This window comes from Saccostrea echinata, unplaced genomic scaffold, assembly GCF_033153115.1.
Source record: "Saccostrea echinata isolate AGI-Se365-2 ecotype Australia unplaced genomic scaffold, CSIRO_AGI_Sech_v1 ptg000001l, whole genome shotgun sequence".
NCBI classification, from domain to species: Eukaryota; Metazoa; Mollusca; class Bivalvia; order Ostreida; family Ostreidae; genus Saccostrea; species Saccostrea echinata.
Window position 1 is genome coordinate 13,147,449 of NW_026889750.1, and position 23,686 is coordinate 13,171,134.

The 23,686-nt window shown below is 34.8% G+C and overlaps 1 protein-coding gene across 1 annotated transcript in view; it reads left to right on the forward strand.

Moving 5' to 3' along the window:
* The window catches only part of LOC133185339 (vacuolar protein sorting-associated protein 16 homolog), a 765,182-nt gene that overhangs the window by 373,662 nt on the left and 367,834 nt on the right, over nt 1-23,686 (forward strand). Inside the window, exon 11 of the mRNA XM_061320487.1 lies at nt 20,600-20,725. Coding sequence (XP_061176471.1) covers nt 20,600-20,725 — 126 coding nt within the window. The remainder of the gene's footprint in view (nt 1-20,599; nt 20,726-23,686) is intronic.

A 23,686-nucleotide genomic window follows, 5' to 3' on the forward strand; every position in this document is an offset into this window, starting at 1 on the left:
TCATACCTGGGGCCTGAGGGGTGGGGCTAAAACCACCAAAAATAATGCAATCTTTAAAAATCTTCTTCTTTACTCCTGGACATCAAGCAGTCAAACTGTTGGCATCATTGTAATAAGCATTGAGCCCTCTACCAAAATTGTGAAATTCATGGCCCCAGGGTCAGGGGTTCTGGTCCCAGGGTGGGGCTATATAGATCATAAAGTGAAAGTGTGTTATTTCTTTGAAAATCTTCTTCTCTGCTCCTGGGTATTAAATAAAGTTACTAAGTACATAGTTATGATGAGCAAGAGTGCCTCTTCCAAAATTGTGAAATTCATGGCCGCAGGGTCAGGGGTTCTGGTGTTAGAGCGGGGCTCTATTGATTATATAGTGAAAATTCATTAATTCTTTGAAAATCTTCTTCTCTGCTCCTGGGTATCAAATAAAGGAACTAAGTACATAGTTATGATAAGCAAGAGTGCCTCTTTCAAAATTGTGAAATTCATGGCCCCAGGGTCAGGGGTTCTGGTGTTAGGGCGGGGCTCTATAGATTATTTAGTGAAAAAGCATTAATTCTTTGAAAACCTTCTTCTTTGCTCCTGCGTATTAAATAAAGTAACTAAGTACATAGTTATGATGAGCTAAAGTGCCTTTTTAAAAATTGTGAATTTCATGGCCCCAGGGTCAGGGGTTCTGGTGTTAGGGCGGGGCTCTATTGATTATATAGTGAAAATGCATTAATTCTTTGAAAATCTTCTTCTCTGCTTCTGGATATTTAATAAAGTAACTAAGTACATAGTTATGATGAGCAAGAGTGCCTCTTCCAAAATTGTGAATTTCATGGTCCCAGGGTCAGGGGTTCTGGTGTTAGGGCGGGGCTCTATCGACTATATAGTGAAAATGCATTAATTCTTTGAAAATCTTCTCCTCTGCTCCTGGGCATTAAGGTGATAAACTAAGTACAAAGTTATGATGAGGAGGTGGGCCACCTCCAGAATTGTGAAAGCCATGGCCCCTGGGTCAGGGGTTCTTGTGTTAGGGCGGGGCTCTATTGATTATATAGTGAAAATGCTTTAATTCTTTGAAAATCTTCTTCTCTGCTCCTGGGTATTATTTAAACAAACTAAGTGCATGGTTATGATGCATAAGGATGCCTTTTCAAAAATTGTGAATTTCATGGCCCCAGGGTCAGGGGTTCTGGTGTTAGGGAGGGGCTCTATTGATTATATAGTGAAAATGCATTGATTCTTTGAAAATCTTCTTCTCTGCTACTGGAGACTATTTAAACAAACTAAGTGCATGGTTATAATGCATAAGGATGCCTCTTCCAAAATTGTGAATTTCATGGCCCCAGGGTCAGGGGTTCTGGTGTTAGGGCGGGGCTCTATTGATTATATAGTGAAAATGCATTGATTCTTTGAAAATCTTCTTCTCTGCTATTGGAGATTATTTTAACAAACTAAGTGCATGATTATGATAGACAAGGATGCCTCTTCCAAAATTTTTAAATATATCGCCTCAGTTTTGGGGGTTCTTGAGGGGGGGGGGGCTCTATTGATTATATAGTGAAAAAGCATTAATTCTATTAATTAATCATTAATTAATCCTTTCGGCTCCTTAGTGTTGAGCTGATAAATAAATTGCTTAGCTATGATAAAAATGGGAGCTTCAAACAGAATTTTTAAATCTTGTGGTCCTTGGGTCAGGGGTTCTGGCATAACGGGGGGGGGGGGGGGGGGGCTTTTGATAATATAGTGGAAAAGTGTTAATTCTTTGAAGTCCATAGTAATGATGATGAGGGTAACTCTTCCAAATTTGTAAATTTCTTGACCCTTGGTCTTGGGTTCTGGTGTTAGGGTAAGGCTTTGTTGAATCTGTAGTGAAAATGCATTGTACCTGTGAAATTCTTCTCTGCTTCTTGGCATATTGGAAGCAAACTGAGTAAAAGTTTAAATGATATGAGTAAGCGTATTTCTACCAGATTTTTAAACATCTGGACCATTCGTCTAAGCATTCTGGTCCAGGGCAGGGCTCTATTAATTTGTATTCTACTGAGAGAAGTTATTTCCCTTTTCCATTCACCTTTGATAATTAATCACTGTAAATAATGTATTTGAAAGGTTAATAGAATAAGATAATTATGCAAGAATGTTTATCGTATAATTAAAAAAGTACTTTCTTAGTTTTAATAATCAGGTAGACCTGTAAGTAATAGATAAATAAAAATGAGACAAAAATAACTTATCTTATTAAAAGTTCTTCAAAGACCATTAGAGAGGTCAATGCTAGAGGTCTTAATATGGGTTTATGAATAGTACAGAAGCACTAATAGTTTGTTAATAGGCTGCATGGTGATTAGTGTTAAGTGGGGGGCAGATTAGAACTCAATTTCTGAGTTGATAGTGAATACTAGACTAATTATTTTGTTGATCCTGATCTTCCTACTTCTCTTGTTTTCATTCCTCTGCTCTGCCTCTGGGTATTAAGTAATCAAAGTAAGCATGCTAACTGTATAGTTATGATGAGCAATAGTGCCTCTTTCAAAATTGTGAATTACATGGCCTCTGGTTTAAAATACAAACCAAATTCAATTGTTGGAAAGTTGTTACACAATACTCAGGTGACCTATAAGGCCCGTGGGCCTCTTGTTATCAATATAGATAAAATTGCACTATGTTGACATGGGTAAAAATTTTAAAATTTTCAGCTTTGAGTTTTCTGAAAACAATGCATGAAGGAAAATTGCTTTTCAAAAATTGTCTCCTGAGAATTTGCTATCACATATATATATATTTTGCATGGGGCTATATACCTAGAGTAATCTCTCTCTCTCTCTCTCTCTCTCTCTCTCTCTCTCTCTCTCTCTCTCTCTAACATCTACTTGAGTCAAAATTAAAGTGGAATTATAAGACAATTTTTTTAATTGATGACTTTTTAGGATTTTACACTAATTGGTACTGCAGCAAGAATGTTATCCCTCCCAGAAAAAAATAAGTTTACTCACTATCTTGTCTTTGATCTATATCTATAATTACAAAAGGACACAGCCAGAAGTCTTTTAACATAGTTTGTTACAAATTATCACTTGGAACTCCTATTAATTTGCTCAAGATCAGTATTTTCAGTAGTGAACTTGATCAATTATGCTTGAAAAGTACTCACTGTGAACAATCACCTGACTTGTTGAAGACAGGTAAACATACCCCTCAGGGTATAATTATCATACATAGGCCGTACAAAATTGAACAGTCAGGATTAAATCATCATTATCTTAGTTAAAATAAGAAGAAACACACTAGAGGTGTGATGAAATATTTAGACACACAAAGAGTTTTATTTCTCATGCAAAATATTCTTTCTTGTGTAAAACACTTGTTCAAATGAAGGGCCAAACCTTCTTTAAGGAGAGATAAGAATGAGTGAAAACTTAATGTTATTTCAAAAATCTTCTGAAGAACCACTGGGCCAGAAAAGTTTAAAATTCTGTGAAACTTCATTACTTAGTGTAGATTCAACTTTGTCCAAATCATGATCTTCAGGGGTAGTGTGCGGCCACAAAAGGGGATAAAAGTTTTGTAAACATGGGAATGTATAGTAAAACACACTTATAACAAAGTGCCTGGGACGGATGATTTTGCTTTGTTATAAGTATAATTGCTTAATATATCCATTAAGTTTACAATATATTTTAAAGTCACGGGGAATGAAAATCGCTTTGCTGTAAGTGTCAATTCATTATAGGCTTGTTTTGCTATAAGCATGCTTAACTGAATAAGATAAGAAAAAAATTCCTTCTCAAGAACCACTAGGCAAGAAAAGTTGAATCTTAAGAGAAAGTTCATTACATAATGTAGAAACAAATTTGTTCTTTCAAAACTACTCCTCCTACAGGTTTGATGCAACAAGTAGACTATACTAGTCTACATATTGTTTTTGTCAGTTTTCTTCTTCAATCAAATTTTGTCCGAGCCTTAACTTGACAACCCTCTGACATTAAGACTTCAAACTTGAAACATGGAGAGGTGGTATGGAATTGGGGTTGAAGCCATCAAACTTTTTTTACCTTGGCCTTTTGATAAGGTCAAGGTCAATCTTTACATAAAAATATAGTCCAGGCTATAACCTAAGAACCCTTTTACATTAGGATTTCAAATTTGTAATATAGAAAAAAGACATTTACAAAAGATGCACTGCACTAAAATTTTGACCTTGACTCCTTTCTTCATTCAAGGTCAAATTGAGAAAAGCACCTCCAAACCATAACTTAAGAGCCTTTTGACATTAAAACTTCAATCTTGGAACATACAGAGGTGACCTATTGTTATCTGTTTTCATCCGTCGTTGTGCGGGTGTGCGTCGTGCGTAAACTTTTCACATTTTCGATTTCTTCTAAAGAACCACTGAGCTAACTTGGGCTAACTCAACCAAACTTGCCACAAAGTATCCTTGGGTAAAGGTGTTTCAAGTTTGTTCAAATGAAGGGCCACGCCTTCTTCCAAGGGAAGATAATTAAGAATTAGTGAAAAATTAATGGCATCTTTTAAAAATTTTCTTCTCAAGAACCACTGGACCAGGTAAGATGAAACTTATCTGGAAACATCCTCAGGTAGTGTAGACTCAAATTTGTTAAAATCATAACCACCAGGGGTAGGGTGGGGCCACAATGGATGATCAAATTTTTACATATGAATACATAGGAAAAATCTTGATAAATCTTCTTTGGAGCTGCAGGCAGGAAGAAGTGACCTTGAGTCAAGGTCATGCCATATCATAAGGTTATTAGCAATCTTGTAAGAGGTATCAACTAACAATGTTTCACTCTGTAGTAAAAAGATGATAAAGGAATGTATGTGACCTTGAACTTGTCCAAATGACCTTGCAAAAGCCATGACACACTCTGGTTATGAGCAAACCCCATTTTTGTATTACTGACTTCTCAAATTCACACATGTTCATACAGTCCATATATCCAGTCAAAATATCTTATCCTTAGTGACCTTGAACTTGAGTTTAGGCCATGTCACACTCTGCATGATACCAACAATGTTTCACTAGAAAAAGACGGTGACGAATTTAAAGTTTCTCATCCAAACTCATCCAAATGACCTTTCATCAAGACCATAACACACACTGGTTAAGAAAAATCCCAATCTGTGAGTTATTGACTGGATAAGGTCAGCCATGTTCTTTCAGACCATAGATCGAGTCAAATAATTTATCAGATTCCACACAATGATTTAAGGATTCATTGTGAATGTTTTTGTCCAGTTTGGATATTGAACAAGACGTGTTTGTGAAACACTGATGCCCCGGTATTGCAGCTTATGGCAAAGGTTTAAGTTTCTCAAATCCGTATCCAACTCCAAGGTCAAAGTCAAGAGATAAAAAATTATGTTACCCAAAGAAAGATCTCGTCTCAGTGAATATAACTGTGAAATATGAAACCGCTAAGACTAACTATTGAAAAGCATGGCAAAGGTTAATTTTTTTTTATACTCAAGTCAAATGTTAAGGTCAAGGATAGATTAACGGTGTCCAAAGGAATGCCTTGTCACAAGAAATAGACAATGAAATATGAAAGCCCTAGCATTAATTATTCAAAAGTTATGGCAAAGGTCAACTTTTTTTTTCAAAAGTAGATCATACCCCAAGGTCAAGGACAAAAGTCAAAACTGTCGGTACTCAAGGGAGGGTCTTGTCACAAGAAACACACATGTAAAAATACGAAAACCCTAACACCAACCGTTGAAAAGTTATGAATGAGATTAAAATGTTTCAAAGGTAGGTCAAACTCTAAGGTCAAAGGTAAAAAGTCTAAACTTTGAATTTTTTTTAAAGTACGTCAAACTCCAAGGTCAAGGTCAAATAGTAAAAATTGTTGATATCCAATGAACGGCGTTGTCACAAGGAATACACCTGTGAATGTGAAAACACTAGTCCCAACCGTTCAAAAGGTATTGCCAAGGTTAGATTTTTTAAAAAGTGGGTCAAACTCCAAGGTGAACGTCACAAGGTCAAAAGTATTTATTCCAAAGGAAAGGTCTTGTCACAAAGAATTTCGGATGTGAAGTATGAAAGCCCTAACGCCAACTGTTCAAAAGGCTAAATTTTGCATAGTGTGTCAAACTGAAAGGCTGTAGAAAGGATAAGAGAGACTCCGAGATATTCAATCAAGTAAACTTATGATATTGCAGATCAAATAAAACATGAGCTATAAGAGCAGGCACGTAGCATCAGCCTCCCCCCTTTTTTCAGACCTAACTTTTTACATTTTTACTTCAATGTTCATTGAAAGTCCCGTTGGCCCCCACTTTTTGTTGCAGTATAGTCCCGTTGTCCCCACCCCCTTCCGCCAGGAAATAGGATTCTGGGCTATTTTCCTATTTTGGTTTTGCTTGTGAAGTCTTTTCAGGTAAGTTAATTTTTTTTCTCTGGCTGCCCCCCCCCCCCCTTTTCAAAAGCGATGCTATGTCCTTGAAAAGTAACATGTAGAGATGTCTGTCCTGGCATATATATAGAGAGATTGTCAATCAAATGGCATGTTCAACGCAATAGCAGCAATAAGAAACTCGCTGACAGTTTTTTTTTTAATTCCAAATTCCTTTTTAATTTCTACAGATATCTATAATCTTTTCAATGTATGTTCATGGATTATTGATGGAATAATTTTAGCTACATGTCAAGTTTAATATTATGGTGTTTGTGCTTTGTAGCAAGGATTTGCTAAATACTTATAATTTTCTATGATTGTACCGAAAAGTAGATACATGTTTTAAAGCAGAGCTGCCGCTCAAGCTTTATTTCTGTCGTGTAGATCTAGAGGTCTTTGTGTTTATATCATAGGTAAAAGTACCAATACCGAAGATCACATCCCTTCAAAGTTATATTATTCTTGTTTATTACGCCACTTGCAGTGGCGTATCCAGGAATTTCATAACGGGGGACAAAGTAGAAGGCAGGGGAGGGGTCTAGGGGGGGCTGCATTGAAGCCCCAAGCGGGTCTATGACAAAGCCCTGGTGGGGATCCAGGGGCGAAGCCCCCAGAAGTTGACAAATTCTTACAAATAAGAGAATCTGATGTTTTTTCCTTGATTTTAGGATAATGGACATATAAGTTCTACATACAAAAAATTTAAACGGAAGGGGGGGGGGGGGGGGTGCGCCCGGCGCGCCGGCCCTGGATCCACCTACTTTGCTTTTTTTATTTTATACATGTAGTTATGCACCTCACCAACCCTTCTTGTGTTCAAGATGCTTCAGTTGATTTTTGCATCATAACTTAAGAAGAAGTCCGTGATTTTTTGTGTGAAGTTTAGTTTTTAAAAATCCGAAAATGACAGGCTAAAAGGATATGTATTATTGATGAAAATAATGAAATTGGTAATCAAAGTTCAAAATACACATGCAGTGGCGATATTCAAAATTGACAGGAAGTCGTTTGACTTTTTAATACACTTAAAGATGTGGTCAAGAGGAAGAGTTTGAAAGGTTTGATAAATACACACCATGCATCACAGAGTTGACCAATATGAATGCATTATGATCAGGTCCCGTGGTAAGTACCTCTATCACAATAATTGACACGTGGAGCACCTGCATTGTTTTCTTATAATTAAGTTAAAAATTCATTTTAAAAAAAATGAAGATATTAGTTAATAAAACTGTAATGGTTTGGGTCGTGGATATCGGCCTGGGTAGCTCAGTCGGTACAGTACCTGACTAGTGATGCAGGGGTCCCGAGGAAAATTTATGAATATTTGTTAAAGGTACGTGTATAGTCAATCAGATTAGAAATACAGTGACTATCAGACTATCAGAATTCTGGGCCGTAAAAAAAGATCTGATTTTGATTAGATTTCAGGTATAGGCGAATGTGTGTGTACTGAAGGGGTTAGTTAATTCATTCAAGATTTATTATATTGTTCGTTTGGGCGAAGGCTTAATAAAAATATATACACTGCCTGTACAGGTACACATCAATGAATGTTCGGATTAATTCAAAAATCGGCGGACATTAATTTATTTTAGTTATCTAAAGGCAATGTTATTTCCAGAGACATTTATATTTTCTGTTTTTTATGTCTCGGATTTTTCTTTTTTGTGATTTACCGGTTTACAAAGGCCTGTGTTTTAACAGCTGTTCATAAAGGCTGTCAATTAATATATGATCAGAGAAAACGAGACATCTCCCGGTAATTCATTTCTTATGGAAAATACATGGATTGACATCTTAGTATTTACCTGTGTAATTACGATGTTACAAAACGTGACGATGACTGGCCAGGAGGACTACCCGTTATAAAACAACTCATGATCAACTCAGCGGACCTATAATTCACTTTAATATATGCTGTAAATCAATAAAATCATTTCAGTGTAGTCGATATTTTATTGCAAAGATAATGAAAAAAAAAATGGGATTTAGAATTTTTCTGTATTTCAAATGCTCAATATGCTTATATTTGGGGCGCTCTTGCATATGCACTTATAAAACGTGCATGTTCTGTACTTGCATGCATGTACATTGTATGTGTCCGTAAAACCTTAAGAGAGCTGATAAATGTGTTCTCATTTTCAGAAAAAATAATGGGAACCTATAAATAATTACATGTTTATCATTTTGTTCGCATACAATAACAGGTTTAGTAGAAAAAATAATTTGTTCAAGGTTAGGTGTCTAATAAATTTGTAATATTCAAATACAGTTACGCATGTATGTCTCATTCTACATATTTTGGAGGCGCGTGTGAATGTGGGATTTTGTATTTCCATGTATACTTATAAAATGCTCGATATGCGTATATTTGGGGCACTCTTGCAAATGTATATATACAGTTGTACATTTTAAGGGTGTCAACAAAAGAACGTATATTAGATTACATACATGTATATTTAAGTTTCAAAAGTTCCATTACTAGTAGGAATTAATTAAGGTAACATATTTTGAATTTTATTTCAAATAAAACAGACAATTACCTCGATATCGAGAAATAAATTGTTTATAAAAATACTATGCAACTTTCCTGTAATTCAGTGAATAAAATATTAAATAAAATGCACTAGCGATTTAATCAAAGATAATATGAAATAATCTGAAAGATTCAACATTCAACTGGGGTAGGGTGGGGCAACAATGGGCAATGAAAGTTTTAGATTGGAATACGTAGGAAAAATCTTGAAAAAATTCTTTTCTCAAGAACAGCAAAGCCATGATTGGTTATATTTACATGGTAGCATTCTCAGGTAGAATAGATTCAAGTTTGTTCAAATCATGACTCTGGGGATAGGGTGGGGCCACAATGGACGATGAAAGATTTACATATGAAAACATAGGAAAAATCCTTAACAATCTTCTTCTCAAGAATAGCAAAGTCGTGATTTGTTTTATTTATATGGGAGCATTCTTGGGTAATGTTAATTCAAATTTGTTCAAATATGACCCCCTGGGGTAGGGAGGGGACACAACAGGTAATCAAAGTTTTAGGAATATATAGGAAAGATCATTTAAAAATCTTCTTCTCAAAACAACAGAGCCATGATTAGTCAATTTAATACAGAAACATTTTCAGGTACTGAAGATCACTAAATTTTCGTGACACTTTATTTTCGTGACATAGTCATTGACTCTTTTTTAGTGAGACAGAATATTCATGAAATGTGGTTATTGCTGTATATAATCTTTAGGAATACCATATTTGGCTGAATATAATACGCATTGGTGTAAAATACGCACCCCCCTTTTTGAGCCTGAAACTGGGGGAAAAAACGCAGTTCGGTTGTATTATACGCAGCAGAAAATTTTACCAAGCGGTGTTCTGAACTTTTGAAAATTGCGGTAATTTGCTATAAAAATCGGCGCGGAGATAAAGTGCCGAAAATTTACAGAACACGATATTTTATTCAAATGCGTTTTTATTTTTTAATCTTGACTTTCCATATCACGGCAATCTGGAGGAAATTATTTATTTTAACAAAGCACGAGATAATGTTGCATTAAAGTATTAGCAGAGTTCATTATTTATTTATTTTTTTTTAGCAAACGGTGATATTGAAATTATGCGTCGCCGTATTCTATCTATTCTTTGTGGAAATAATGTTATTTCAACAAAGCATGAGATATTGTTGCAAGTTTAACAGTTGTCAAATTTATTTTTAGTTTAAGGTAATCATGTTGAAAATTATATAAATTTAACAGGGCAAGCGATATTGCAACATCAAAGTATTCATAGACTACGATCTTCCTCTTTTGAACTTGAAATTAATTAATTAAATTAATAGCTGATGTTATAAAAATAAAATCAAAGTTTAACAAGCGTATAAAGTGTAGTTATCAACACACCTCCAAAGCTGTGAAAAATGATGTACAAAGGTGGGATATATGTCTTCATACATTGAGGTAATCTTCGTGGATATCTTATTTTCTACAGAGCACGAGTAAATGATAACACTTAAGTTTCAACATACTTCATATTTCCTTTTTTTAACTCTCAATCATTTTAACACGAGGCCGATATAAGTTAAAGTAAAATTACATTTAACAAGCGTTTAACTGTTTAATGTGTCGTAATCAACACACACTTATACATATGAAAGATCATAAACCAACCCCCGATTTTTAACAAAGAAAATAATCAAAGCCATTAATAAGGGCAGTAAATAATCAGTGCTCTAACTGTAAAAACAATGCTTTGGAATCAGTAAACAATTTAATTGCCTGGAGGGGTGTTGAGGGGTAATTATCAAGTGACAAGCGCACGTGTTCATAACATTGGCTTCCATTCATTGTGACGTATAGAGGGATGTTTATGTTGAAATGAATTTTCACTGAGTTATTTAAAACCTAAAATAAATTTTATTTTATTGTATTTCATGAAAAAATGACTTATTACTTCTGACTGATTAGGTACATGTGTACTATGATTACGGAAGCACGTGGCAAAGGAATGTGTGAACATCTATAAATAACATCGTTAATGGCGTCCTACATGGAGACGATGAACATGCAGCTCAAATTAATTACAGGTGACTCTCAATGGCTCGAACTCCGATCTCTCAAAGTTCTCGATCTCTCGAAGTGAACCTCCGGTCCCGTTTTTTCCTTCTATATAACTAAGCAAATTTACTTCCTATCTCTCGAACTTCCGATCTCTCGAAGTTCTCTATCTCTCGAACCAAGACCTGGGTCCTGTTACACACATTTCATTGTTTTTTACTCTCTATCTCTCGAAGTTTTGATTGCGCGTGTGCACACGCCGATCAAGCGTAAAATTAATGCAGCTTAGACTTACTTTGATAACAGTGTACGCCTCGGGCTGGCATGGAGGTGTTAATTGGATGTTTACATAGATGACACTATACCTGTGAGCATCCGAGTGTTGATATAATTAATTGGTTACAATTGGTATACTATAAACGAATTGATTCACAACTTATTTTGACTCGACAGCGAGACGATAATTTTTAGAAAATAATTTAAGAGACGTGTTAATAATTTTTCATAGATTATGAAGTTTTATTGAGTTTACATAATCCCAGTATGACAAACACTGCACAAGAAATCCTATCTGAAGAATTGAATACCCATTTAATACGAGAAATCTGGTGAAGGACCCGATGAAGCCCTGGGGGCACAGGTACTTGGGTCTTGGTTTATAAATATGTATACCTATTGATATGTAAAAAAAGTACTTTTTACATATCAATAGGTATACATATTTATAAACCAAGACCCAAGTACCTGTGCCTGGGGGTAGCCACGCCGACGATCGCTATTCAGGTTTCATGTAATTATGAAATGAGAACAAATAAATACTGAAAATTAAAGAGATCGTTTTATTTATTCAAAATACGATCACTGTTGTTGAAATCAAGTGAATTACCTGTAAAATACGAATGAAAACGTGCAATGACATTATCGACATATACTTCCGGTATTTATAATAGTAGAACAATGATGATCGGAACTGAAAATTCCGGATTTTATTCACTTTCCGTCTCTCGAACCCCTCGATCTCTCGAACTTTTCTTGCGGTCCCTTGAACTTCGAGAGATCTCGAGTCACCTGTAACTTGCTTTTAAATTAAATTTAACTATCAAAAGGTTATAAATATAGCATTTTTAACAAGTCTACATTCCAACAATAACTTTCCGAAGTTTTAAATACGGCAATAAACAGCAAGAAATTGCACAAGTCTGTAGGTAATACTACGGTATGTGCGTATGATAGCCGTGTTTTACATGAAAGAAAAATCTATCAAAATCCCATTGTGGTGTAAAATACGCACCCCTTTCTCACAGAAAATTATTTTGGGAAAAAAGTGCGTATTATATTCAGCCAAATACGGCACTAATATACGCAAAAATGAAAATTTTGCGAGTACACTGCCTTGTGTAATTACTCGAAAATAAAGTTCTCATGAATAAAAAGTGATTTACAGTAGTGTAGATTCAAGATTGTTAATATCATGACCCCCGGGAGTAGGGTGGAGCCATAATGGAAAATAAAACTTATTGGAAAAAAATCTAAATTGGGGACAGATTAGAACTTAATTTATGAATTGTTACTGAATACTGGACTAATAATTTCTTAATTTATGAGTTAATTGTTACTGAATATTAGACTAATTATTTCGATGATCATGATATCCCATTTCTCTTGCTTTTGGGCAACAAAGGTTCTTCTATCAGTTTATTTTATGTTCTATTGATCCTCTATGGATTGTTGTTTTATGCTCAGGTGACCTTTAAGGCCCTTGGGCCTCTTGTTTACCTTGTTTTTATGCCCCGCCATGAATATGGCCGGTGCATATAGTGTTTGTCATGTCCGTCTTCCATCCTTCCATCCCTTCATCCTTCTGTCTGTCTCTGTCACGCTTTGCATTTAGCTCTGTTCAAAGCTCAGTTTCAAAGAAACTATCGAAGACATTTTTATCAAACTTCATATGCTGATAGATATTGATGAGAGCTATGTAACTGCATCAACATGTTTTGACCTTGACCTTTCCTTTGACCTTGACCTCACTTTTCTTAAATTAGTGTTTAGCTCAGTTTTAATGAAATCATTCAAGATATTTTTATCAAACTTCATATGCTGATACATAATGAGAGCTATTCAGCTGCATCAATATTTTTTGACATTGACATTTCCTTTGACCTCACTTTTCTTAAATTAGTGTTTAGCTCAGTTTTAAAGATACCATTCAAGAAAGTGTAATCAAACTTCATATGTTGATACATACTGATGTAAGCTATTCAACTGAATGAACATTTTTTGACCTTGACCTTTCCTTTTACCTTGACCTCACTTTTCTTAAATAAGTGTTTAGGTCAGTTTTAATGAAATCATTCAAGATATTTAAATCAAACTTCATATGCTGATACATACTAATGAGAGCTATTCAACTGCATCAATATTTTTTGACCTTGACCTTTCCTTTGACTTGACCTCACTTGTCCTAAATTTGTGTATAAATTCATAAATGGGAATATACACTTAATTTGATCGCCGAAATATGGCTGAAATATTGCCGACTGGGCGTTAAACAATAATAATCAATCATAATCAATCCAAAAGATGATTAGGCTGTTGTGTAAAATGTAGGACTGGAGGAGTTCTGGGGACCAGGGGCTTTTTGCATAAAAAACATTTTTCGACCCTCATTTGACCCCAAGGGTGAAAATGAAAATTCCGAAACCTTACTGCACATCTACATGACACCACCAACCACCTCCCAAAAGATGATTAGGCTACTGTGTAAAATGTAAGAAGATTTCAGGGAACCAGGGGCTTTTTGCATTAAAAATGTCATTTTTCGACCCCCATTTGACCCCCAGGGTGAAAATGAAAATTCCAAAACCTTACTGCACATCTACATGACACTACCAACCACCTCCCAAAAGATGATTAGGCTACTGTGTAAAATGTAAGAAGAGTTCTGGGAACCAGGGGCTTTTTGCATTAAAAATGTCATTTTTCGACCCCCATTTGACCCCCAGGGTGAAAATGAAAATTCTGAAACCTTACTGCACATCTACATGACACTACCAACCACCTCCCAAAAGATGATTAGGCTACTGTGTAAAATGTAAGAAGACTTCAGGGAACCAGGGGCTTTTTGCATTAAAAATGTCATTTTTCGATCCCCATTTGACCCCCAGGGTGAAAATGAAAATTCCAAAACCTTACTGCACATCCACATGACACCACCAACCACCTCCCAAAAGATGATTAGGCTACTGTGTAAAATGTAAGAAGAGTTCAGGGAACCAGGGGCTTTTTGAATTAAAAATGTCATTTTTCGACCCCCATTTGACCCCCAGGGTGAAAATGAAAATTTGGAAACCTTACTGCACATCTACATAACACCACCAACCATCTCCCAAAAGATGATTAGGCTACTGTGTAAAATGTAAGAGGAGATTGAGAAAGAAGAGTGTGACAGACGGACGGACGGATGGACATGAGTAACAACAATATACCCGAACTTTCTTTAGAATGTGTAGGTATAAGAATTATTTTCTTATTGATTGTTTTTGTTTATTTATTAAGTTATTAAAGCCCCCCCCCCCCCCCAGTAGACAGTGTTCTCAGAGGTGGATTATGCAGAAAAGCAAATATTAACAAAATAATACTTTCAGAAATTACCTGACTGTAAATTGTGGCCCTGTAAATATAATCATGATAATTATGTCAATTTTTTTTTTTACCCATGTGATTTTTTTTTTTTAAATGCAAAACGATTAACATTGAACTGTCATAATTCTACGAGTAGGCTACCAAAACTGATATAATGATGATAAAAAATTTCTGAAAAGGAATTAAACCAACTCATGTTTAGACATCATGATTATCAAGTATGACATATACCACTGCAAACTTTCACGTACTCATATATATCAAAAGTGATCAACACTGATCAAGTGTATACCGGGACCCGGCATCTAGTCTTATTAGCTCTTGCTTTGTCAAATCATTACTTTCATACCCCTTGCATTTAAGAAAAACAATGTTATAAAAATATCTGACAAATAACAAGTGTGTAGTGTTTGTAATTTATTTGGCTGCGGTCATGTACACACGTGGTTCGAAATACCCCAAACTGTAGGGGGCTACAAATGCGGCCATAACTAGTATACTTCTGAGGTGTTATCAAAAACAAATAGTACTCACAGAAGCTTATAAAATTGCCATTCTATTGATACCTAACATGCCATGTTTCGACATCCATCAACAATGCCACGACATCGATGAGAAATATCATGCAACGTTTCTACACGGGCATTTTCTTCGAAAAGGATAGCAAATTAATGAATTAAAATATTAATTTTTTTAGTTAACGCATTATGTTTACCTCTTTATTTTTTGTATGCAATAAGTATAGACCTTACTAATAATGACTGTTTGGTGTCACACGTGTGCATGTGTCGTGCGAGGTACAGCGGTAAGGTAAATTACCGAGAGTTGCGATATGCAGGGTGATTCGGAATACCCTAAATGACTGTGGTCCATTGAATTTCTACTAGTAAATCAACCTGTCAAATCTAACATGGGCCCACATAATATGACTAAATTCGTTTCATGAATTAACTGGTTCTTAACAAATATATGTACATTATACAATATCTTTTCTTTAGATCTGTTTGTTTATTATTTTCAATCGCAATCTGTATATGTATAGTTATACGAAATCCATGCACAACAGTGCTACACCTGTCAGTCAAAATTACTCGATATTGTGAATTTTGAATCTTCTTTAAATACTGTATAGGGGATTAATTTCACGGGTTGTAATTTTCACATTTTTCTCTCCTCTGACACAATCATGGTTTGTTGAATTCACGGAATTGGGATATAATAAAAGTTACCTCCCTTGTCTTTATCCGTTTAATTCACAGCATAGCTAGAAGGACATTAATCAGCGTTGATAATGTATTTACTTCACGAACAGCAGGGTAGGTTTATATAAAATTGTTAGATTTAGTAATTAATTTACGATTAATCAAAACAAGTGTCGTTGTTAAAAGTCTTTGAATATAAATGTCGAATGACTTACCTATATGCTATTATGATGAGTGCATGTACATAACATCGCATCGAAAAACCACTGGACGGTAACAAATGTGTAAATGTAGGTCAACGAAATAATATCCTTCGATATCTTTAGCAAGTTCGATAGTTATATGTATAGTTTTTTTTAACGAAATGTCGATAAAAACTTATAGGCATGATAATGCAGGTATAATGTTAGTTACACACGGGTAATCAAAACCCACAACCCTTTTGTTTTGATTGATCAAACATGTATAACGTTGGCTATTAAAACTGCTTTTTAACAATAATTACAAGTTATTATCTGCTGATTTGAATTAAAGTAAAGTGTGATAATTAAAATAATTGAATGACAGTTACTACTCATAATTACTGAATTGCAATATACTGTACGTAAATATACCTATCGTAGTCTTTTCTCAAATTTCCAAATAAAACATGGAGGTTATTGAAAACTTATTCGCTGTTTCTTGAATTCACGTATTTATTCACACCGTGAATATAGCGAATATTAACACTGTGAGTTATTTTCCCCCTATACAGTACACTTAAAAGTTGTTAAAATAGAGATTCTGACACTTTCAGTCAACAAAAACCATGTTTAAAAAAGACGTAGCACACCTATGTACATAAACTCTATGTTTTTAAGCTGTTCTTCAGTTGTTCATCTTATAACAGGTTTAAAAAAACTGCTTTGGAGTTAACAGCAGTTCTCTGTTTCTCTTAGCTGTTATGTATAATTTGATCGGGATCTCGAGTTTTTGAAATGTCGTGCTCAGTGATCAATTAATTTAAAAACAGACGACCAAAATTCAATCTTGGCTTCCATGTTGTATTGTTTGGAGAGAAGGAAAGAGAATGTCTTGAAGAGGGGGATTGCTGACCAATAAGCCCGAGATTGTATTGCTATATCTACCAAAAGATAAAAGAAAAAAGATATTTTATATATGGTAGGTATCTTTTTTTTTATGTATATATTAGGGATGTCAAATTGGTCAATTTTTGATAATCGGTTACTCGGACGTTTTTCCGATCGAGTACCCGGGTACTCGGTAAAAATGAAAATACATACAAGTGTGTTAATTTTCTAGGTTTTCAGGTTAAGCTCTGTTAAACCCCAAAGCTGTTCTTTTTTTCATGTTTATAAATGTATATAAACAATTGAGTCCAAGGGAAATGATTTTTTGGTACTAAATTTACTTACCAAATAAACACAAAGGACACAATTAATGCATCAAAAATTACAAATGGTTTATAGTTTTTGTTTAGGATCTATTTCATCAACACAAAAGGAAGACAATCTGTTATGCAGGTTTGTGGTGATTCGACTAGCGAAAGGGAAGGAACGGACGTTGTTGGGATCGCTATTCTATATCATTTCACATGTTGGTTGTTTCCCCCATATACACTAAACTTACTACGCAAACTGACTTTCAACATTTTTTCAAACTTCAGTTGTTTCTAAATATTTCTTCCTTTTTGAAGTGGGTAGCGGCATTTCTAATGCATGTCCGATTTCGCTACCGTATATCAATTAAATAATTTAAAAAACGAGTTAAGATTATAGACCATACTTAACTATGTTCACTGAAAACAATCATTGAAGCCATCCAAAAATTAAGGACCACAATAGGTGAGAACAGCTGTGTACCAGGTGATTGGTCACTAATTACTGTATATACACAGCCACAGGCGATAACGGGCGTTTTACAGGTGTATATGAAGACACGCCAATTACTGTATGCATATTGGAGTTATTGATCAGATTTTGATAAAAATATGTACTTTGAAATAAGAAAAAAATACACTTCCGAGTAACCGAGTACCATTTTAGATTCGATACTCGGACGTTCGATCGAGTACCGGTTAACCGGGTACTCGTTGACATCCCTAGTATATATGTGTGTCTATTGATAAATAGAAATTAAATACTCTATCTGCTATGTTTCGGCCACAATCAGTCAGCTAATAGAACTCATCATTTAGCACAATTAAAAGTGGGGTTTTTTTTGAGGGGGGGGGGGGGGGGGGGTTAATCTCTTGCACTGATTTACTGTACATTTTTTTTGGTAGAAGGAGAAGATTTTCTGATGATAAAGAATAAGTGGTTATTGTGACTTTAACAGCTAGGGCTTAAAGCTGGTCCAGAGATATTTATGTATGAGGTATATATATATATATATATATATATATATATATATATATATATATATATATTTTTTTTTTTTTTTTAATTTAGGAAAAGCTTTATTAAAGAAAATCTTTAATTAAAAACACTGTAACCAACTAATTATGATTGCCATTAAACAAATTGATATAAAATTGAAGAAACCAAACTTGTATATATAAAAGATTATAAAAGGGAAGCAATTAAGTTAAATTTTATTATTAATGCACCGTGAAACTAAAAGTGTGTTATCTGATAGGATTTGCCAATTGACCCAGTGCTGCTGCCAGACATTAAAAATGCAGTGACCTTACAAGTTACGAAGAAGTCAAGAAAATTTCTGTTGGACAGATGGGTGTGAAGCACAGCCCTGGTATATAAATTGAATTGTGAGAAATGAATCAGGAATGCAGGTAGAAAATGGCAAAATCCAATACCATAAGATGTTCTTACTAATGATTTAAATTTGTAGCTGTTGTTTACATATATATATTGTAAAGTGTATGTAATGTAATCAAGATTAATAAAAAAGTCTACATGAGTTTAGTAAATATTCATATTTCTGTGTCAAATATCTTTATTTTTTTCCCCAAAATCTAAGTGTTTTATTTTTTACTAGTACCACTTGAATAGATTTCTATTTTATTTATTATCTAAAAATGCCACATTCTTATTTTTTTCATGATAAAATGCTACGTTCCCTTTATGCATATAATGGCCCTGTCCTTGTATCAATTAATTGATTATCACCCTCTGTCCCATTTCATATATCAAAATAAAGTAGAGACTTAGTGCTCTCATTTCCTATAACAAATTTTCTTTTTGAGAATCCAGGTATTGGAAAACAGGCTTTGAGAAAATTCAATGTTCTTGAATTTTGTAGAAAACATGCGTATTTGACTACCTTCAGCAAAGAATTAAAATATGAGCACAGCCCACAATCCAAAAATTAAAACATATTTTGAGATTTTCAGAAACAGATCTTTAATTATGTAATTGCATATTTTGGATCAGAGGTTGTGCTTTACATGAAATATTGAAAAAATACCTCAACTTTTGGCCATTTTTAAGGGAATGTACAGGATATGGGGAAAATGATGTGTTTTATGATGTCATAATGTATTGACTAGAGAGAAAATTACGTCATGTTCAATGGATACATGGCCACCAAGGATCCAAGTTATAAATACTACATTTTCAACCAAAACTGAGCAGTTTCAATTTTTCAGAAATTCTCAGGGCCAAAAAAGGCCCTAAGTGGCTCTTGCTCTTTGTGGTTGAACAGTTTCTCTTTGTGGATGAACAGTTTAAACTTTTTCCAATGCTCTTCTGTTTGTTTGTCAAAAGATAGGATCCAGTACATTGGTCATGAACATAATGTGTACATTTTTTCTGTCATTTAAATTAATATAATAATTTGTATATAATTATACACATTGTTGATGGTGTTGTAAATAATTATGTATGTATGCATCATGTAGCAGTTTTATAGCAGTTCCTAGCAGTTTTAAGCCATTTGGATATCCATATAAGGAAATGCTTGTTAGCAGTTCTCCTGAATGTTAATTAGCTTACAGCAGATTTTGAAGTAGTTCTCATTAATATTCATATCGGACAGCTGTTTTGACGGAGCTAATTAAAATATTTCGGCCTATATGACAGCTAAAGAACTGGGAATGCTAATTAACTGCTGTTTACTGCTATTGGAATGTGTGTATCCAAATTACTAATTTGCATAAAGTGAGTGAACTGGAATGCTAAGGCACAGCTAAAGAACAGCTGTTAAATGAGAACTGGGAAGGTTACTTAACAGCTAAGGTTACTTAACAGCTGAATAACAGCTGTTCATTTTGACTTTGGAACTCCTAACCTTGCTGTATCAAAATCCATGAAAAACTTAAAATGTGTAAAAATTGCCGTTTAACACTCTTTTCTCAGTTTTAAGGAAACTAGTCACGATATTTTCATCAAACTTCATACACTAATGCAAATTTTCATCATGCATTACTAATCAACCCTGGGTAGGGCATTCATGTCCTATGGACATAGTTCTAGGTTTTTATCTTTTATTTTGTTTTTGAGCAACATATCTTCATAGTTTATTATTTTATTGTATAATTATGAAGTTCTATTCCATGGATCTCTTACAGGGTTTTATTACACTCAGTTGAACGCTAAGGCCCTTGGGCCTATTGTTATCACTAAAACACAGTTATAGCAAACACTATATAATGAATTCACAGTCACAGCAAAGTAATTTTCAACCCCTGTAGTTATCTTAACGGATATTACGAATGATGTTTATAACAAATCAAATGTCAATGGCACTTTGCTATAAGCGTGTTTTGCTGTATATAGTTTGTATAATACATACTTTGTAGAATATTTTTGATAATGGTTTTAGAAAGGAAGCCAGAAAGCAGATGAATACATTAGAATTATTAAAGACAAACTGGAGGTAGCAGTAAGTCAGTGTATAGAAGCAGCAGGACATGAAATAGATTCAGAAAAACAGGAATCTCTCCTTAAGGTATGTATATGTGAGGTGACCTGCACTGCTCGGTGTATGTCAACGTAAGTCAGGGAATATGGGTACTATAGTAAAATAGAATAATCAAAGTGGATTGTAGTGCAGCTGGAATCATCCCTTAAAGAAATTTCTGATAACTGACATTAGTGATTATATTAGTCACTTATAAGTGAGTTATAAGTTAAGTATTAGCCACTTAGTATGAGTTAACAAAAGTCACTTATAAGTGGAGTACAGCACTTACGATGTTGATTTAGAATAGAACTTCGTATCATGCAGGGGTTGCATGATGATCAAGTTTTTATGCTCCTTCATCAATATGGCTGGGGCATATAGTGTTTGTCATGTCTGTCTTTCGTCCTTCCATCCTGTCCTTCCTCATCAATATGGCCAGGGCATAAAGTGTTTGTCATATCTGTCTTCTATCCTTCCATCCTGTCCTTCCATCTGTCCTTTGGGGGTTGGGTGGGGCCACAATGGACGATCAAAGTTTAACATTGGAGAATATAGGAAAAATCTTCAAAAATCTTCTTCTCAAGAACAGCAAACTTATGATTGGTCATATTTATTTGGAAGCATCCTCAGGTGGTGTAGATTAAAGTTTGTTCAAATCATGACCGCCGGGGGTAGGATGGGGGCCACAATGGACGATCAAAGTTTTACATAGGGATATAGAGGAAAAATCTTCAAAAATCTTCTTCTCAAGAACAGCAAAGATATGATTGGTCATATTTATATGGAAGCATCCTCAGGTGGTGTAGATTCAAGTTTTTCAAATCATGACCTCCAGGGGTAGGGTGGGGCCACAATGAAAGTTCAAACTTGTAGAGAAAAAAGTCACAGTTAGTAAAAAAATCATGTAAGCATCCTTACACCCCCCCCCCCACTTCCTTTTTGGGTAGGTTGGGACCACTTATGCATTTAAGCTTTTCAATACTAAACAGATTTTTCCTCTTTTCCTAGCCACAGTGCTCAGGTGAGCGATGTGGCCCCTGGGCCTCTTGTTTAGTGTAATTATATAAAGTTGCAGTTTAGATGTTGATCATTCTTGTAATCAAAAGAAAAATGGTCTTTTTAGCTCACCTGAGCCAAAGGCTCAAGTGAGCTTTTCTGATTACATTTTGTCCATTGTCCGTCTGTACGTCCGTCCATCTGTCTGTCCATCTGTAAACTTTTCACATTTTCGACTTCTTCTCAAGAACCACTGGGCCAAATTCAACCAAACTTGCCACAAAGTATCCTTGGGTGAAGGGGATTCAACTTTGTTCAAATGAAGGGCCATGTCCTCTTTCAAGGGGAGATAGTTAGGAATTAGTGAAAAAATAATGGCATCATTTAAAAATCTTCTTCTCAAGAACCACTGGGCCTGGAAAGATGAAACTTATGTGGAAGCATCGTCAGGTAGTGTAGATTCAAGTTTGTTCAAATCATGACCCCCGGGGACAGGGTGGAGCCACAATGGGGGATCAAATTTTTACATAGAAATACATAGGAAAATGTCTTTAAAAATCTTCTTCTTAAGAACAGCAAAGCCATGATTGGTCATATTTATATGGAAGCATCCTCAGGTAGTGTAGATTTAAGTTTTTTTCAGATCATGACCCCCCCCCCCCCCCTGGGATAGAATGGGGCCACAATGGGGAATCGAAGTTTTTCATAAGAGTTTTCAATGGAAGACCTATAGTGTTTCTACTGTTTCTTATTATTAGGTCTTTCGTTTTCAATGGAAAACCTATAGTGATTCTAGTGTTTCTTATTATTATTAGGTGTTCCTTTTTCAATGGAAGACCTATAGAGATTCTACTGTTTCTTATTATTATTAGGTCTTCCGCTTTCAACGGAAGACCTATAGTGATTCTACTGTTTCTTCTTCTTATTATTATTATTATTATTCTTATTTTTTTGATTTTCTAATTTTGTGCACGTGATTTCTCGAAAACTATTGGATGGATTTACATGAAATTTTCAGGAAAAGTTTGTTGTAACATGAACTTGATCTACCTGAGAGATTTTTTGGAAATTCACTTCTGGTGCCAAGTTACAGACCATTTTCTGATTTCAAAATGACATTTTGTCCGCGGATAATCTCAAGAACGACAAGAGATATCAATGTCAGGGATTATAGTTCGTGATAGGTACTAGCCGGGTCGCTACTTTTCGTTTATCGTCGGCACTTCTGGTCGCTTACGGAAGTGATCAAAGAAATCGTAAAATTTCAACTTGCCTTTTTTAAATCAATACTTACATCACATTATTGGATCTCTTTTGTAGTTTCGAAATATGTTGGTCCTACCGGAAACAAAAACGTCAACTTCCGGTTATAAGAGAAAAACTACATAATTTGAGTATTTTTCTTTCCCATTAATATCTTTTGTAGATGAAGTATTTGAAATGAATTTTAAATATGTTATTCAGACTGCAAATGTCTAGACTAACGTCAAATATCTTTGTAAAATTCACTTCCGGTCGCATGTTTTTCTGTCCTCAAAATGAGAAGTTGTGTTAGCAAGATCTCGGAAAGGGTAAGAGATTATGACACCAAACTTCTATGAGCAACAGATCTTAAGATGTAGGCAAAACCATTTGGGTTAAGAGTGTCAGTCGTCACTTCCGGTCGTCGCAGGAATGGATCAAAGAAAACGAAAATTTCAACTTTTCTTTTTTTAATTAAAAATTGCATCACTTTATTGCATCTTTTTCGCAGAGTTGAAAGATTTTCGTCCCACTGGAAACAAATACGACAACTTCCAGTTAGAAGAGGAAAAACTAAATAATTTGAGTTTTTTTAATTTCCCGTAAATATTCTTTATAGATAAAGTATTTGAAATGAATTTTAAATGTGCTATGCAAAGTGCAAATGTCTAGAGTAACCTTAAATATTTTTTTCGAAATTTCACTTCCAGTCACGTGTTTTCCTGTCCTCAAAATGAGAAGTTGTCTGAGCGAGATCTCAAAAACAGG